The 19,505-nt window shown below is 44.8% G+C and overlaps 1 protein-coding gene across 1 annotated transcript in view; it reads left to right on the top strand.

Moving 5' to 3' along the window:
- The window catches only part of LOC135904827 (pancreatic lipase-related protein 2-like), a 62,792-nt gene that overhangs the window by 30,709 nt on the left and 12,578 nt on the right, over nt 1-19,505 (top strand). The window contains exon 3 of the mRNA XM_065435812.1: nt 11,761-11,873. Coding sequence (XP_065291884.1) covers nt 11,761-11,873 — 113 coding nt within the window. The remainder of the gene's footprint in view (nt 1-11,760; nt 11,874-19,505) is intronic.

Here is a 19,505-nt window from a genome sequence, read left to right as displayed (position 1 = left end):
GTGACTGAAACGAACGTGCCTGGCAAAACGTACCGTGCTCGCGCTTCTCCGAAGATGGGCGACAGCACGCACGCGCAAGCAAACGTCACGTGGTTAAGCAGTGAGGCGAAGCGCTCGTTCAGGGCCAGGAGCGGCGTAAGGACGCATGAAGGTAGCTTGGTCCAAACGATAAAACGTTCCTTTTAGGTGTGTGCGAATATTGAAATTTTCGATTACGAATCGAATACGAATAAGGCGAAGAACTCTCTTCGAATATCGAATCGAATATCGAATACATGTGTAGTATTAAAAAATTGCAAGAGAGGTAACAATAGCTTTATTACCCTTTTAAAAATAACATTGCATTTTAGAAGGTTGCTTCAAATTAAAGAGGTACTCAATTATAGATAATGGACTCAGGTAATGCCCTCAGTCAGGTAAAACGCTTGTTACAGATTGTCGTGAAGGAAAATTAACTGCTCAATATGGCCAGAAAGTAAACGCTCTCTATGCACTGTCACATTTCTACCGGTAGAAAAGACTCTTTCACTAGGAACTGAAGTGGCAGGGATCGCCAAGTACTTCCGGGCGAGTGCACTTAAAAGCGGGTACCTGAAGCGGCCAATGGACTGCCACCACTCACAAGGATTCATGCCCCTTTCCAGAAGAGGCTTTTGCGCGTAGTCTGTAACTTCCCCCTCAGGGGCAGATGCCAAATGTGTCTTCTCTTTGTTCATCACTAGATCGTCAAAAGCATTCCATACACTCGATGCCACCAGTGGACACGAAGTCGGCGCTGGCACGGCAGTGTCCCCACGGTGTTCCACGACGGCTTCCTGGAGCTCCCTTGTCACAAGGTTTTTCAGCCAGATCATCTGAACAGATGCCTGATGAACTGTGGCCATAAAGCGCGGAACAAGAAACATGCCTAGGCTGGCCACTCCGCACAAAGAGCCTTGATATATTTTGAATCAATGTTAGCAAACCCTGAGTTGCCTTTGCAACCTTCAAGGCAATGGGGCATTCCAAAAATAATTGGAATTATAAAGCTTGGTGAAAAAGAAAGCGAAATTGATCATGTCTCAAATGCCTGAAGCAGATAGACTGAAACAGAGCATACAGATAATGGCAACTCAGGGTTGCAAAGGCAACCCTGAGTTGCCTTTGCAACCTTCAAGGCAATGGGGCATTTCAAAATAATTGGAATTATAAAGCTTGGTGAAAAAGAAACCGAAACTGATCATGTCTCAAATGCCTGAAGCAGATAGACTGAAACAGAGCATACAGATAATGAGCGGATCATGCGAAGTTCTCAGTTAATAAACATGTTCTTAGGAGAATGCGGAGCAAGCATACAATTGGTTAATTGCTCAATTATTCGCAGTCTATCCGAATATTCGCCGTTTCCACCGTTATTCGGCCGTCCTCGGATATTCGTGAATTTCCGAACATGGATTTCTCGAATCGAATACGCTTCGAATATGGAAAATATTCGATTCGTATTCAAAATTCCGAATATTCGCACACCCCTAGTTCCTTTCCTTCGAGCGCTTCCTAACCTTACGTGAGGCCTCCTTACAGCGAAGGACCGATGGAGGAAGCAAGCGTACTCTGAAAGCTCCCTTCACCCGTCCTCACCTAAGGAGCGGTTGCCGCGTGCCTGGATTCGAGATTATCTCTTCAAATCTTTCCGCGAACACCATTATTCTATTAAAAAATGTTGTATCGTCGCACAATCTTTAAATTGAATAGCTAATATAGAGAAGCGTGGACGCTTTCTTCTAGTTTCGTTTACTAAAGTTAAAAAAAAGTTGCGCATTACAGTGCAAAACTTGATGTGCTCCAGCAACGCTGGCACGCCGGCGTCTTGCAACGCCTAGCAACGCCTAGCAATGCTTTCATGCCACACGCGTGACTGAAACGAACATGCCTGGCAAGACGTACCATGCTCGCGCTTCTCCGGAGGTGGGCGACAGTGCGCATGCGCAAGCGAATGCCACGTGGTTAAGCAGTGAGGTGAAGCGCTCGTTCAGGGCCAGGAGCGGCGTAAGGACGCATGAAGGTAGCTTTGGAGCTACCTTATGCTGAGGAAGCACCAAGGAAGCCTTCACCGAGGGCCCCTCAGTAAGGAAGCTTTCAGAGTGACATAAGGTAGCCTCACCCCAATGAAGGCTTCCTTAGTGAGGTAAGGAAGGTTTCATTGTTTGGCTTCTTATGCTGAGGAAGTACCAAGGAAGCACCAAGGAAGCCTTCACCGAGGGCGCCTCAGTAAGGAACCTTTCAGAGTGACATAAGGTAGCCTCACTGCAATGAAGGCTTCCTTACTGAGGTAAGGAAGATTTCATTGTCTGGCCCTAAGTGTTCGTCAGACCAGACATAAAGAGCTATGGTTTGTACCCAGCGATAGAACTTCCTATGACGAACAATCTTTGTCTTACACACTACCTTCGCTGCTAAACATATTAAACGGACAAGATTTTGATCCTTCGTGTAACCAAAACTGTGTTATCAAACGTTTTGTCAGCTTATTTATTTGACGGACTAGTATATGTTTTCCTTTTTTTTCCTGTTCTTGTTCACCGCTGCTGTTCATGTTGCTGATAAACTGTACTACCATTTCGCTTGTGTTATCATTTGCTATTTTGTTACTTTCATGCTGAATTACTTGTCACTCATAACGCTTACCCACTTTCAAATTCTTATGTATGACTGGCCGTCATCTTGCTGTACTGCCAACTTGCAAGGGGTTGGGACCTCGTCAAGCTGTTCGAGCTTTTAGTCCCGTACTCCTCCTTTTCACAGGAAATAAATTTGATTGATTGATTGATTGATTGATTGATTGATTGATTGATTGATTGATTGATTGATTGATTGATTGATTGATTGACTGATCGTTATTATCACGTGGTGGTGACGTTGAATAACATAGTAGCAATACTGTGAACGAGAAAAATAACTTTTATTGGGCGAACCTGTGCCCACAAAACAGGCTACACTTATAGCGCAACGATAGCGGCGAACACGCTCGGCGATCGTCGAAAATCTGATCAGTGGGTCAAGCGCGTCGGCTTTTATAGAGCAGTCGTCGAATGTTCCAGATTAATCGTTGGGACCCGCGTGCCTTCCATAAAGTTCTACATCATTCGCGTCAGGCGAATAAATCAGATAACACAAGGTTCGGCTACAACAGACTGCCGATAGAAGCATCGATAACTTTCCAGAAACTTCGGATACATGCAAGCGCGTCCCGCGCTGTGCGATAAGATTTGTTAGGCGGCGAAACCTGGTCACCCGATAAATATAAATACACGTGTCAATACCCCCCTCTTAAAAAGCATCGTCCCGATGCTACAAAGAGAGCGAAACACAAAAGGACACTTATTAAACATAAGTAACAAAACAACGAAAAGAAACAAAGTCCAAAGGTCAGTTACGCGAAGTCCCAAAGTTCCTCAACGCTGGTGGTACGGCTTGAGCCGCACAACGTGGACAATTTCAGGTCGTGAGCGCCGCAGCTGTGACAGCGAAATGCCGTCTGGCACGACCTCGTAGTCCAGTGCACCAATACGTCGGATGATCTTGTACGGTCCGAAATAGCGACGCAAAAGCTTCTCGCTCAGTCCTCGTCGGCGTATAGGGGTCCAAACCCAAACACGGTCACCGGGCTGGTACTCGACAAAGCGTCGTCGGAGGTTGTAGTGTCGGCTGTCGGTCCTCTGCTGGTTTTTGATCCGCAGGCGGGCGAGCTGTCGGGCTTCTTCGGCGCGCTGGAGATAGCTAGCGACGTCAACATTCTCTTCGTCAGTTACGTGCGGCAGCATGGCGTCAAGCGTCGTCGTCGGGTTCCTGCCGTAAACCAGCTTAAACGGCGTGATCTGTGTTGTTTCTTGCACCGCCGTGTTGTACGCAAAGGTTACGTACGGCAGGACCGCGTCCCACGTCTTGTGTTCGACGTCGACGTACATCGCTAGCACGTCGGCGAGGGTCTTGTTCAGGCGCTCCGTGAGACCATTCGTCTGCGGATGGTAGGCAGTTGTCCTCCTGCGGCTTGTCTGGCTGTACTGCAGAATGGCTTGGGTGAGCTCTGCTGTAAAAGCCGTTCCTCTGTCGGTGATGAGGACTTCTGGGGCACCATGTCGCAGCAGGATGTTCTCCACGAAAAATTTCGCCACTTCGGCTGCGCTGCCTTTTGGTAGAGCTTTAGTTTCAGCAAAATGGGTGAGATAGTCCGTCGCCACGACGATCCACTTATTCCCGGATGTTGATATCGGAAACGGCCCCAACAAATCCATTCCAATCTGCTGGAATGGTCGGCGAGGAGGTTCGATCGGCTGTAGTAATCCTGCTGGCCTTGTCGGTGGTGTCTTGCGTCGTTGACAGTCTCGGCATGTCTTGACGTAACGGGCGACGTCGGCGGTCAGACGCGGCCAGTAATACCTTTCCTGTATTCTCGACAGCGTCCGGGAGAATTCGAGGTGCCCAGCGGTTGGATCGTCGTGTAGGACGTGCAGTATTCCTGGACGCAGCGCTGACGGTACAACAAGAAAGTAGCTGGCGCGGACTAGTGAGAAGTTCTTCTTCACGAGCAGGTTGTTTTGTAGCGTGAACGACGAGAACCCGCGCTTAAATGCCCTAGGGACAACGTCGGTGTTCCCTTCCAAATACTCGACGAGGCCTTTTAGCTCCGGGTCGGCTCGTTGCTGTTTAGTGAAGTCTTCCGCGCTTATTATCCCAAGAAAGGCGTCGTCGTCCTCGTCGTCTTGCGGCGGGGGATCGATGGGGGCGCGCGATAAGCAGTCGGCTTCGGAGTGTTTTCTTCCGGACTTGTATATTACCGTGACGTCATATTCTTGTAGTCTGAGGCTCCACCGCACCAGCCGTCCTGAAGGGTCCTTTAAGTTAGCTAGCCAACACAATGCGTGATGGTCACTGACGACTTTGAATGGCCTGCCATAGAGGTAAGGGCGGAATTTAGCTGTAGCCCAAATGATGGCGAGGTATTCCTTTTCAGTCGTAGAATAGTTGCTTTCCGCTTTTGACAGCGACCGGCTAGCATACGATATCGCCCTTTCAAGTCCTTCTTTCCTCTGGACTAGGACGGCACCGAGGCCTAGGCTACTGGCGTCAGTGTGGATTGCGGTATCGGCGTCCTCGTCGAAGTGTGCAAGTACCGGTGGCGTCTGCATGTGTCGTTTGAGTTCTTGAAATGCCTTGGCCTGCGGCGTTTCCCACTTGAACGCGACATCACATTTGGTTAGATGTGTTCGCGGCTCCGCGATGCGTGAAAAGTCCTTGACAAAGCGCCTATAGTAGGCACACATGCCAAGGAATCTGCGCACTGCCTTCTTGTCGGTTGGTTGCGGGAACTTTGCGATGGCAGCTGTCTTCTGTGGGTCGGGGCGTACTCCCGATTTGCTGATCACGTGGCCTAGGAACAAAAGCTCATCGTAAGCGAAACGGCACTTTTCTGGCTTCAGAGTGAGCCCTCATGACTTGATGACTTCTAACACTGTCGCAAGCCGCCTAAGGTGTCAGACACTTGTGGCATTGAAGGAGTCTCGGAATATAGGCTCGAACGGCATGACGATAAAGGCCAACCTTCACATGTGAAGGAAGACAGTCGCCTTTGAAGAACACGTTGACGCTACGGAAGCTGCCTATTTAGAAAACTTGTAGTATATCCGTAGCGTCAATAGCCGGTTTGACCAGGCCAGCAAGGTCACCATTCGGTATAGAGACGTCGACATCATGTATTACGCCTGTTGTCGTGCCTCTGTCCTGCGGAATGTAAGCGCGGACTCTGATATCGCCAAGCTCCGTAACACCGCAATGTACGTAAAGCGGCCGGGTTCTCGACGCGTATGGCCAGAGCGTTCTTACGTGGGTTAAGCCGAATGTCTTTTATCTCATTCGGCAAGAGAATTTCAAGCCACGCCGGGAGGACTTGGCGATTCATGCTCCTCAGGTTGTCCAAAGAATCAACGGGAACAAATAGTATAGTGTGGCGCAATGGAGCACAGGAAGCCTTCACTGTTGACGTACTTCCTAGTGAAGACTAGCCGAGGATTCTCCTCTTCGCCTTGCGCTTCGCCACAGGCACGAAGTCGTCATCGCTGTCATCGCTAATGTCATCATTTCGGCTGTTCGACTTCCTTGAGGCCGACGTTGAAGGCAATGCCATGTCGGGACTACGTACAACGGGGTCAGGATCCATCGCCACCCGCAAGAGAGCGATGATCCCCGGAATACACAAAAATCACAAAAAATCAGGAGACAGAAAGAGCAGCGTTCCACAGGAGAAACATTTCGTCGCTTTCCCTTTCTTCTCGGGATATTTCAATAGCTCATCATCATCATTATCATCATCATCATCGTCGTCGTCGTCATCATCATCATCAGCCTGGTTACGCCCACTCCAGGGCAAAGGCCTCTCCCATACTTCTCCAACTACCCCGGTCATGTACTAATTGTGGCCATGTTGTCCCTGCAAACTTCTTAATCTCATCCGCCCACCTAACTTTCCGCCGCCCTCTGCTACGCTTCCCTTCCCTTGGAATCCATTCCGTAATTCTTAATGACCATCGGTTATCTTCCCTCCTCATTACGTGTCCTGCCATGCTCATTTCTTTTTCTTGATTTCAACTACGATATCATTAACTCGCGTTTGTTCCCTCACCCAATCTGCTCTTTCCTTATCCCTTAACGTTACACCTATCATTCTTTCCACAGCTCACACTGACTAAGGACTGACTAACTAACACTGACTAAGGACAAATAAGTTAACATCAAGACACCTGCCAATTCTGAAGCCATTCTGAAGGTCTCCCAATATGCCATTAATCCCGGCTCATGCTTGCAGTTTAAATTCGATCGCCTGGATTGCTAATCTGTATATTATTATCGATGTAATGGTCAACCGTCTGTATGAGTGACTTCTCTCTTTTTCTCCCTTCCCTTTATAAATTAATTTCATTCTACTTTGTCGCCAACTGTCTGGTATTCGTCAATCTTTTAAGGTACATTCTACTGCTTTCAACAGAGCTTTCTTACTTCTTGGTACTAGTTCATTAATCAGCCTAAGGGGAACGTCGTCTAATCGTGTGGCTGTGCGCTTAGGAATTTTCTCTTCTGTTTTCTTCCATTTCAAATTTGTGAGCACGACCTCCTTTTCCCATTTGGTTCTATTTCACGCTTTTTCTTTTTTTTTCCTCAAATGCAACCTCGTCATTGCCTTGCAAAGATTCGGCTGTTATTTTTGGATGTAATTTATGTTTTAAAGTTTGGCTCAGGCTTTGATTAGTGGCGCGTTCGACCGGCTATCGCTCGCCTTATGCCTGCCTGAGATACGTGCTTATGCGGACCCTTGAGATACGCGCTAATTCTGACGTTGCCTGACGTCGGCCTGACTGCCGACTTTCATCTTGAACCGAAAACCGATCAAAAATATTTCGGTTTCACTCCGAAACAAAATAATAAACACCGTTTCGGTTACGTTTCCTTTCCGGTCAAAAATATCGTTTTTCTTTTTTGTTCCGTTTCGGCACACTGCACGAAATTTATTTTCCAAGCATCAGAGAAGCCCTCGAACACACGCAAAATGCCTCGAGTGCTCTGTCTCGCGAGCACGTTGCGTACATTCACGAGATTCTTCCATGCTTGGAAAAACGCTTTTATATAGCACGTATTGAGCAACACGACCATAGGATGGTGAGATCTCGAATTAGCCTGGACTGGAGGAGGGAATGGAAGAAAGTGGTACATAAGAAGCCAATCAATGAGTTAGCGGTAAGAGGGAAAATAGAGGAATTCCGGATCAAGCTACAGAAGAGGTATTCAGCTTTAACTCAGGAAGAGGACCTTAGTGTTGAAGCAATGAATGACAACCTTATGGGCATCATTAAGGAGTGTGCACTTGAAGTCGGTGGTGCCTTCTTTAGACAGGATACCGGTAAGCTATCGCAGGAGACGAAAAATCTGATTAAGAAACGCCAATGTATGAAAGCCTCTAACCCTACAGCTAGAATAGAACTGGCAGAACATTCCAAGTTAATCAACAAGCGTATTATAGCTGACGTAAGCAAGTATAATATGGACAGAATTGAGCAAACTCTCAGGAACGGAGGAAGCTTAAAAGCAGTGAAGAAGAAACTAGGAATAGGCAAGAATCCTACGTATGCGTTAAGAGACAAAGCAGGCAACATCATTACTAATATGGATAAAATAGTTCAAGTGGCTGAGGAGTTCTATAGAGATTTATACAGTACCAGTGGCCCCCACGACCATAATGGAAGAGAGAATATTCTAGATGAATTTGACATCCCACAAGTAACGCCGGAAGAAGTAAAGAAAGCCTTCAGAGCTATACAAACGGGGAAGGCAGCTGGGGAAGATCAGGTAAAAGCAGGTTTGTTGAAGGATGGTGGGCAGATTGTTCTAGAAAAACTGGCCACCCTGTATACGCAATGCTTCATGACCTCAAGCGTACCGGAATCTTGGAAGAACGCCGACATAATATTAATCTATAAGAAAGGGGACGCCAAAGGCTTTAAAAATTATAAACCGATCAGCTACAAAGTATTTACTAAGGTAATCACAAATAGAATCAGGAACACCTTAGACTTCTGTCAACCAAGGGACCAGGCAGGATTTCGTAAAGGCTACTAAAAAATAGACTATATTCACACTATCAATGAGGTGATAGAGAAATGTGCGGAATATAACCAACCCTTATATATAGCTTTCATTGATTACGAGAAAGCGCTTGATTCAGTCGAAACCTCAGCAGTCATGGAGGCATTACGGAATCAGGGTGTAGACGAGCCGTATGTAAAAATACTGAAAGATATCTATAGCGACTCCACAGCCACCGTAGTCCTCTATAAAGAAAGCAACAAAATCTCAATAAAGAAGGGCGTCAAGCAGGGAGATACGATCGCTCCAATGCTATTCCCAGCGTGTTTACAGGAGGTATTCAGAGACCTGGATTGGGAAGAATTGGGGATAACAGTTAATGGAGAATACCTTAGTAACTTGCGATTCGCTGATGATATTGCCTTGCTTAGTAACTCTAGGGACCAATTGCAATACATGCTCACTGACCTGGAGAGGCAAAGCACAAGGTTGGGCCTAAAAATTAATCTGAAGAAAACTAAAGTAATGTTTAACAGTCTCAGAAGAGAACAGCAGTTTACGATAGGTAGCGAGGCACTGGAAGTGGTAAGGGAATACATCTACTTAGGGCAGATAGTGCAGGCGGATCCGGGTCATGAGACTGAAATAATCAGAAGAATAAGAATGGGCTGGGGTACGTTTGGCAGGCATTCTCAGATCATCAGCAGCAGGTTGCCATTATCCCTCAAGAGAGAAGTATATAACAGCTGTGTCTTACCAGTACTCACCTACGGGGCAGAAACCTGAAGGCTTAAGAAAAGGGTTCTACTTAAATTGAGGATGACACAACGAGCTATGGAAAGAAGAATTATGGGTGTAACGTTAAGGGGGGATAAGAAGAGAGCAGACTGGGTGAGTGAACAAACGCGAGTTAATGACTTCTTAGTTGAAATCAAGAAAAAGAAATGGGCATGGGCAGGGCATGTAATGAGAACGGAAGATAACTGATTGTCATTAAGGGTTACAGACTGGATTCCAAGACAAGGGAAGCGTAGCAGGGGGCGGCAAAAAGTTAGGTAGGCGGATGAGATCAAGAAGTTTGCAGGGACAACATGGCCACAATTAGCACATGGCCGGGGTAGTTGGAAAGGTACGGGAGAGGCCTTTGCCCTGCAGTGGGCGTAGCCAGGCTGATGATGATGATGATCGAGCAACAGAAAGTTCTATCGGGAGTATTTCATGTTACTCTACAATTTTCTCATTGTGACTTTTAATCTGGTTACAATACATTAGAAGTTGATTAATTAAGACTAATAATGTAATGTAATGTTTCCCTGTGACGGGAAACAACATTATTTTGGTGCTTTCCGGCTACGTGGCATTTGCATAGCTTTTAAAGCTTGACTCAACTTACGTGGGAGACCTTGTACAGTCCACACTAAAGATCCTTCTTCACTGATTTTATATATATATATATATATATATATATATATATATATATATATATATATGCACCGTCTGTTTTATGCCTCGGGTAAACAAAAGTATTAAAATAAAATAAAAAAATTTCAAACATCGATGATCGATTCAATTAATGTCGGATATATAAAAATGAAGCTTTAGCTCCGGGGCTGCTATCAATGTTCTCAGCAACCACGGTAGCATATTTGATCAGGTTTCTTGTAGTTAAAATACACCGTTAAAATCTAATGACTTTGGAAGCAGATTTTGATCTAGGTCGTTGACTGATTAACAAAAGTATTGAAAAGGGCAAAATAGAGAGAAAGGCAGTGAGGTTAAGCAGAGGCGAGTTTCCGGTTTGCTACCCTGCACTGGGGTTGGGGATATAGGGGCTGTAAAGACGACAAAGAGCGAGAAGAAAGAAAACAGTAAATTTGGAACAACGAAACTGTCAAGTTACTAAATCCGTTACTCAGCAATGACAAGATGTATCACAATGCTGTAAATTGCATATAATAGTACATCTAAAGCGCACAAAACCAATAGTTCGTGAGTAGGACTTTTATAAGACCCTTGTAAACATTGTAACAAATTTATGGAAGCTGTAAATTCATATGTCAAATTCGTGCGCTTTGTATTTTCTAACGAATGCATTTTACAGAACCACGATATTTTTTGATGCAGAGTTATGCATTTGCAAACTTCGTGATTATTTTTTAAAAAAAAACCAACAAATTTTTTGGCAAACATTTCAAGCCCTAAATCAAAATTCCGTTTCTGATAATCACTAGAATTTAATTTTTTCTCTGATATGCAACAAATTTCGTGAATATAGGGCAGGAGGATATCTCAGGAAAGCATTGCTGCGTTTTACATGTATTCGAAAGTTTGAATTTCCCACACCCCTATATATTATGCATAGGACGGAACACATTCCAGTGTACACAATGCGCATCATTATGATGCATGAGACACGTTCTGCAGCAATTCTTTTTTATTCGAATGTGGTTGCGTTTATTTACGGCATATGCACGTTTCCATGCAAGATATGCCCCGTGAAAAATAGGTTGCCGTGAATGCGAAGTACACCAATGCTACATGAGCTACGACTACAGTATACAAGTTTATGGTAATACAGATAACCACGCAGACTGTATAGTTCTGACTGCACTGGAAGATAGAGATAAGCTAGCATTTCTTTACAACCGACGTCATTGCCTCCGAGGAAGAAAAAAAAAAAGGAGCTGTTCGGCGCATTGAAAGCGCGTCCGACGCACGCGAGCCAGCAGAGAGGTGGTCAAGAAAGGACGATCATGCTTACAGCGCCAGTCTCTACAACAGCTGCTCAATTTTATATAGCCAGTTCTGCATCTCTCCCACAAAATAGCAAGGCAGTAGACGGTCGGCGCGCGTTTGTTTTGCTGCCAGAAACTACTCGGTTCATGTGGCTGCTGTTCAGTTTCCAGCCGTTGCTTAAGAGAACATATGTCAAGATGCTGGTGGGAATTTCGTTACAGCGCTGACAAATGTAAAAAATCTAGCACGGTAATCATTTCGCAAAAGAATAACAAAAAAACGATAAATAAATAAATAAATAAAAATATAAATAAATAAATAAACGGACATTATTGCAAAGAAACCATTCTTTGTCTTGCAACTGCAGCTAGACGTCTACTAACTGTTGCTGTTGTCACTTTCTCCTCTTTCAAGCCGCCGTTGCAGTCATCGTTTTCGCAGTGTCCGCTAGCGTGGTGCAGATGACAAGTGCTAAAATCTTCAATTTAGGCAAAGGAGGTGACAAGGAGGATGTGAAGAAGGACAGCGTAAGTCGGTTACTTTTTCTTCCTTGCACGGGCACATTCCACTTGTCACAACGGCACTGACAGACAACACTGGCGTCAATTACGGCAAAAGTATCTCTTAAGGAGACGACAACGACCAAAAGTAAATCGGCTTAGACTGATAAAGTATTCTCTGAAATACTCCATGTTCATTTATTCGCTTGATAAAAGGTGATAATTACAAAATGAATGTCAAAGTTTCCTTTTTTTTTAATTTCGCGATGCAATTTCACTACAGTACGTCTCTGTGACGTCGCCGATTTAAAAGTATTTGTTTTGTATTGGGCAATTTCGGGGCGGCGGAGAAGTTCTGAAAACTTTCTAGATTCAGGCGTTCGTTGTTTTATAATGCAACGTGAAGTTTCTTTACCAAGAAGCAGTTAACCTGACGTGAGCAGACGTTGTCAAACGCTTATAAAGTCACGGCAAGTTCTGCGGGAACTTCAGCCACCCGTGTTTTGTTTTTAACATCTTATCTGCCTCACCATTAAGCCTCCTCCCATGGTAAGAGTGACATTTTCGGTATTGCAGAAGCGTAATTTATTAGTACAGCTTTACTTACTGTTCCTCTTTTGTGCCCCTTCAATTGGGCCCATCTAGCCGAATCACCTAAGTCTGTGAGGACTGGTGACACACATAGAATGTTCTTGTCTGACCACTTTAGGGAACACTCTGGCAGTACAGCATTCACTTCATTTTCAATGGACTCGTGCTCACTGTCAAATGTACAGCGACCAAACACGGAAACCACGAAACGGAATGAAAAGGGACGTGTGGGGGGAGGGTAAGAGTATAGTCCGCAGAACAGAGGCTCCCGGACTGTGCGAAGTAAACTGTTTTGTTGATGGAAGTTTCCATTTCGTAAAAATGTTCCCTCCATGCATATTAAAACAAAAACTGATTTCGCTTAACCGAGCTCAAAAGAATGCGCTACTTTAGCCGCGCGTATACGTGAAACCATGCTGCATATCTGCAGTTATTTTTTAAACTGCTGTTGAGTGGCCTGCCAAATAATGATTTCAAAATCAAATTGTAAGGCATTATATTTCCAATACCAGTGCTAGTACACCTGCACAAAGCGGAACAGAATGAAGTGGTAATCTAATATGTTTGGGAAACTTTTTAAATAATTTTTCAATTCGCGAGCTCGTTTTCAGTTTGCTTGTGATCTATGTAACCAATGAGCATTTTTTCTTTCGAGGCAAATACATATTAAGCGAGCGTTTTACTTCTTGCATCCTTATTAGCAGACATGTGAAATTCAGAAATATTATATTGAAGTAACCGCTAGAGCGATTTGAACGAATTCGAAAAAGAGTCAAAGTTCAGTGACTGCTATAGCCTGATTTTTTCACCGCCTCAAATACTCTCTAACAGTTCAGCAATGTACGAAAAGTTCATGATTGACGTTAAAGAACCCCAGGTGGTCGAAATTATTCCGGAGTATCACAGTACGGCGTGCCTCATAATCAGATCATGGTTTTGAAACGTAAAACGCCGCAATAAAAAAAAATCATGATTAGAGCATCGTGTTTAAACTCCGCTACTGTGCGCCGAATGTGGATAGTGCAGCTCATTAAAAGGCAACTGATGGTTTGTTTAATCTACGCGTCGTGGTTGCTTAGTGGCTATAGTGTTGGGCTGCTATGCACGAGGTCGCGGGATCAAATCCCGGCCACCGCAGTCGCATTTCGATGGGGGCTAAAACACCCGTGTACTTAGATTTAGGTGCATGTTAAAGAACCCCAGGTGACCCAAATTATTCCGGAGACGCTCCCAGTACGGCGTGCCTGATAATGAGATCGTTGTTTAGGCACGTAAAACCGACATTTTTTTTTTAATCTGAACAAAGTTACTGTATTAGTTTACTGATAACGCAAGAAGCGTACTTTGTGCGAGTTTTCCAGAGATCAACATTCACGAAATAGTGATACGAATCCTACACAGTCATACGTAATATATCAGTAGCAATCCGCCTTAAAAGCGTGAACAGGCAATATCCGTTTTCGTGGCACATATTCAAGTGCCATGCCATAATTTTCTGAAATTTGACGATATTTCAAAAATTACTAGAAAATAATTTAAGAGCTAAATGAAGATTCTGCTCCGAACTGTCACAAAATTGTGATGCCTTACAAATGTACCAATTCTTATTTAAGTCGGCACAGCAGCTGCTAAGGGCAATATTTCTGAGCATCAGGTCTACCTTGATAGTGACAATAAGCAATAAAAGATTAAGGGGCGTCTCGCGTTGTGATAGTTACATTCCTGGCTTTTGGATATGCCAGAACACCAATTAAGTTGTAAAATAATAAAGTATGGTGTTTAAGTGCGTAAAAAGCTTTAGATGGCGTCTACTAAGGGCACAGAAATGATGCATGTCGAAAAATAGGTAACTAAGAGGCAACACTTCAGTTATATGCCGTTGCACGTTTAACAACATCAGCAATAGCATCATCACATGTGTAAAATGAACAAATATCTAATTTACGCGAATACTTAGTACAGAGAGCATGACTGCGTATTATTCTTATTCTTTCCTTCATATGATTGAGATAAAATGGCGCGACACATACCTCCGACGCCTGCTGACGCATACAACATGCTAGGTCGGGACATTACATTAGGTGGCACATAAAGTTCGGAAATTTATTTGGTTAGCTTGAGGCACTTCGAATTAGAGTCGAAAAGAAGAATCTCTTCAGTATTAACCGAGGAAAATAATTTCTGGCGGGTTGTTCCTACATTTCAGTCAGTGAAAAAGAGCCTCCAAATTGCGACTTGGGTTGCAGGTACCGTCGCGCTACAAGACAAACGCTTACTGCAACAGTCCACACACGGACAGTTCGCATGTGGTTGTTGTAGGTACTTGGAAGTCCCTGAACCCAAGACCTTCAAGGTGGCCAGAGGAGCCTAAAGCGGCAGCTGGGTAGATATTTTCACATTCTAATAAAACATGTTCCATCGTTTCCGTAGCTTTACTGCAGCAAGCACATGCTTCTTCGTCCTTGATATACCTCAATTTATAGCTACGCGTTTTAAGGCATCCTCATCTCGCTTTGAAAAGTAAAGAGCTTCCCTTTCAGTTACCTTAAATTGTTTCTTTCTTTATTTCGTTTTTTTTTACTTCGAGGTAGTTAATTATAGCAGGTTTCTTTTCCATTGCGGCCACCCACGAGATTATCTGAGCCTCTCTCACTTTGCGTTTGAAATTCTTTGTTGCCATGTTGCTGACCATACCGGTCGCTTACTTACTGCTAAGCTTCCTAGTTCTTTACATCCACTGTGATTCAATGTTTTACAGCGAAGCCGTATATGGCTAGCCAATTCGTCCGTCTGTCCATCTGTCGCCTGTACGCCGAAAACTCCTTGGCGCAACCCCATGCGCATGCGCGAAAAGAAGGAGAGAGAGGCGCGCGATTGGCTTCGCCAGTAGTGACGTCGTTGTTTTCAGTCGCAGCCGAGCGCGCGCGCAGCACTTTCTCTCCGCTCCGAAATGGGAGCGGAGAGAAAGTACGCGTCACACGTACTTCTGAGGAGCAGGCAGCTTTCGATAAGCAACGCCGCGAGTAGAACCGGGAACGAGGTCGTCTACGCCGTGCCGATGCTGCAGCCCGGGCACACGACATCCTCATGCATGCCGAGCGCAAGCACCAACTGCGTACCGAGGATCCGGCTGCCTACCAAGTCATCGTTTATTGAACCGTCGGGGTTAACCTAGTGAGAAACACTGAGGCCACACGTTATAGCTTCGCTGGTTAACCATCTGTACGGAGAGCTTGGGCGGTGATTTTTTCAACTGTCATTGTACAGGCACCTGCGACTTGTGATACGAATTATTGTCATAACGTAATGAAGAACGCAATGGTGGCCGTGACGCAGCACAAGGTTTGCCAACAAAGGCGAGGGACTCCAACTTCTATTGTCATATCAAATGACAGGAATACCGCAATAACTCTGGAAAACATTGTCTGGTACTGTCCTGTGGTCCTGTTCTTTTTTTTTATGTGGATAGCATTCTTGGGCCTCTTCACGCAATTATTGCTCTGCGACCACCTAATTATGCAACAGTTCCTCTCCCAACGACATCGATAAAAAAGAATACCTTTAAAATTTTTCCTGTGTCAGGCGGAATCAGCTTACGCCAAACGCTTTACTTCAAACGCAGCAGCCCGACGCTTTAGTGAGCTGCTCCACGAAAACATTGATTATGTACCGCCCTTCAATGCATCTCTTTCCCGTCACTGGGTATGCGGTCAGCAAGAAAACCATTCTCAGTGTTCTCACATTACTCAACATGGCAAGGAGATCGCTCTGCTCTCCTAAAACTTCTGAACAAAGGGGCTAATCGTGGGCTCCCGTTGTATAGTGTTGATGTCCGATATATTTTAAGACAAGTATCTTCCCGCTATTCTGCGGAGATAGGCGTCGATACAGCGAAACAATCCTTTTTTATGGAATTCGGCGATTGAAGAAATTCAAATGCAGCAGCGCATATTCTGAACCCGTAATACATTCCATCGGCTTCGACAAGAAAGTGGCGTACGCAAACGTCCCTTTCTAGACACAATATGCCACTCCACTTCTCCTGAGTGCTCCTGCTGCCATGATAACGTGACCATTTACTACGTACTTCTTGAGTGCCCAGTATACTTCGCGGAAAGAATTCCACCGAATAAACTAGAAAACCCGAACAAACTCTACTTTGCTTTACACATGGTCAAAGAGTGAAATGCAGCAAAAGGCGAACGACCATTTAAAATACTTCTTTGTGAACACTCGGTTACGGTAAAACGCGTTGCCAGGCTAGTTGGCTAGAATTTATGATAGAATGTGTAAGCGCGACTGAACGTGGACGTAAAAAGAACGCTACTTTCAACTGTACCGGGTGTTTCACGTAACTTTAGCTAAAGTGTATCGAGCGGCCAGTACCGCGGCAATTGTATGTGTATTCGCGGGCTTCTTTATGCTCGAAAAAACACTTATGTATATGTATTGAGCAACAGAAAGCTGTATCGGGAATTTTATATGTTGCGCTACAATTATCTCACTGACACTTTTAATCTAACTATAATAATCGAGAAGTGTGTTAATTAATTAAGACTAATTATCGAATTAGGCGGAATGCAAAGATTAATCTGAGTATGTCAAAGTGACGGCAAACAACATTACATTGGCTCTGTACAGCTACGTAGCATCTGCATGTCTGTAAAGTTTGGCTCAAGTTAACTGAAATACCCTGTAGATTGTTATTTTCGCACGACCGATAAGATATACCGTATGAGCGAAAACAAGAGAGAAAGGACGAACATTCAGTAGTGTGCACCGAAAAACCGTATACGTGTCGAAGGCATGATCAAAACATACAGTGCAATAGTAACAGCGATAATCCGGTGAATAGTATCACTTTCTCAAACAGCGCTCTTTTAGACAGATTGACAAGATCGGAGCAGTTCGATTTCAACACGCTTCCGGTTTCACTTGCGACAAATTTCTAGAATATCTTAGTTTTATGCGAACTCGACTTACGGGACCTGGGATGGAAGTGTTGTTAAACGAAGAATGCCATATGCATTGGGTCATGTATCGCCCGCTGCTTAAGTAACTTGTGTCTAGCTAAACATGACCAGGTTCTTGATGAACGCCTGAAAATAACACCGATGTCGTGAAAGTGTTCACATTTGCTGACATATTTTTTTTTTTTTTGCTGTACAAATATCTGAACACTCTCACAACCCATTTACTTTCTTCGATATTTTTCAGTCGCTCTTCAAAATCAATTTTACACTGAGGTTCCCTTATTTCAAAACTTGCCCAGCCCATATTACCCTGCACAGCTTCATTAGTCTTACTAGTGCTTGCGACTACGCGTGGGACATCTAGCGGTAAAGCCTCGTTCGAGACCACCTTATTACGAGTATTGGCGCCTACATTTTGTCTGCTCTCGCGTTGCTTGTCGCCGCATGCTTTGGGACTTGGGCTGCTATTCTGCACATAATCAAATAAGGCCATATTGCTGACTTCGCCATTTTGCCAGCTTTGATTGGCTCGCAGGGCTGTTACTGCCTCTCTGATTGACTCAAAATTGACAATATGGCGAAGCTTGAGAGCGTCCAGAATAAAACATGTACTTTCGCTGTGAGCATCGCTGTCTTCAGTGCCGCGCCACGAAACGAAAGCGCTGATTATGCAAATAAGAACACGCTTTGAATGTTTTGTTCGCAAAACGCTCAGAACTGAGCTATACGTACGCCATTGTTTTGCTAACCAGCACATCTGTATCGTCTCTGATTTTGAGAATGCGAAACACATGAGCAATGACCATAGATGGCTTGCCCTGACGTCATTGTAGCCGCCATGCTGGTGCATCGGCGCGGTGCAAAGCTGTGTTCGTGACGTCACGTGAAACATATCAATAGTGTTTCATTCTTTATTTTCATTAGTTATTTATTTTTTATTTTTATTGTTATTATTATTATTAGTTTATTTTATGTCATCTTTAATTATTTTTTATTTTGCGTAGAGCTTGAGAGTAGGTAGCGATATTGAGTTGTGCATCATCGAGTCTCGTCTACAAGAAATCAAAACATACCGTAAGCGGCACACCCATAGCCGAGGCCATCAACTATCCCCGATAAGTGAACTGTCACCGATACTTCTCGATGGAGAGAGAGATAGCATCTTAATGTGAGAAAAGCAGAGATATTGGCCCTAGGAGCTAGTTCTATGGCCTGTTACTCTGCTTATGGGAAAGGGAGGAGAAGCAAAAGATGGGAGAGGGAGTGTGGATGACGATGGTAGTGTACAGTGAACTGTGTGGACGTGTGCGATATGCATACATGTTCTGCGCACACACCTCGACCACGTCAGAATGTGCAGGCGCCTGTCATGCAGTTCTGCAGCCTGGAGGTGAGGCCGTTTTCCGTCAAGCTTGTCGACAGCCCTCTCGTTGCTCGCAGTGTACTTTTACTGCTGTTCCAAGGCCTCGAAATTTTCTGTTCCAAAAAGGGTCTATCGTCAAAACTAGACAGTGTGGCGTTAAGTGACTGACGTTCTGTCCGGTAATCAGAACAGCCGCAGAGGATGTGTGAGACCGGCCCTGGAATATCACATGTCTGACAGTTCGAATTCCCGTCAGGAGTTATTGAGTGTGGAAGGCTGCAGCGTTTTCAGAGCAGGGATGGCATCAACTACCGGCGAAGCTCAGGCACAACCATCGGCAGCCTCTCGTCGGGCCACCTTTCGTTGTTCATCTGCCCACGAAGAGCACTCGCTACGCAAGCACATTTCAGTCCACTCCTTGTCGCTCGGCCGGGAGCACCGAGCCCACATTGCCGCTCCATCACGCTCCCGGCAACCTGACAAATCCGAAGGCTACTGTTTAAAACGATGGCACAAACATATCTGCGCATTTACTCTGACAGCCCCGTATGCGGGCTAGCGGTTGTAATATGACACGTCGTCTTCTACAGCTGAAGTTATGATGTCTCTTAAAAAGCACAAACCGCATTGCAGAACAACCAAGAGGCACTCGGCAAAAGCGACAGGGAACCAAAAGAGTACGTCATAAGAGAAGTGCCATCTTTCTCTTACGGCAAGAGTACGTAGAAAGCC

Source organism: Dermacentor albipictus, chromosome 1, assembly GCF_038994185.2.
Source record: "Dermacentor albipictus isolate Rhodes 1998 colony chromosome 1, USDA_Dalb.pri_finalv2, whole genome shotgun sequence".
Classification (NCBI taxonomy): domain Eukaryota; kingdom Metazoa; phylum Arthropoda; class Arachnida; order Ixodida; family Ixodidae; genus Dermacentor; species Dermacentor albipictus.
Note: the sequence above shows the minus strand (reverse complement) of the source record. Positions and strands in the feature narration are given on the sequence as shown.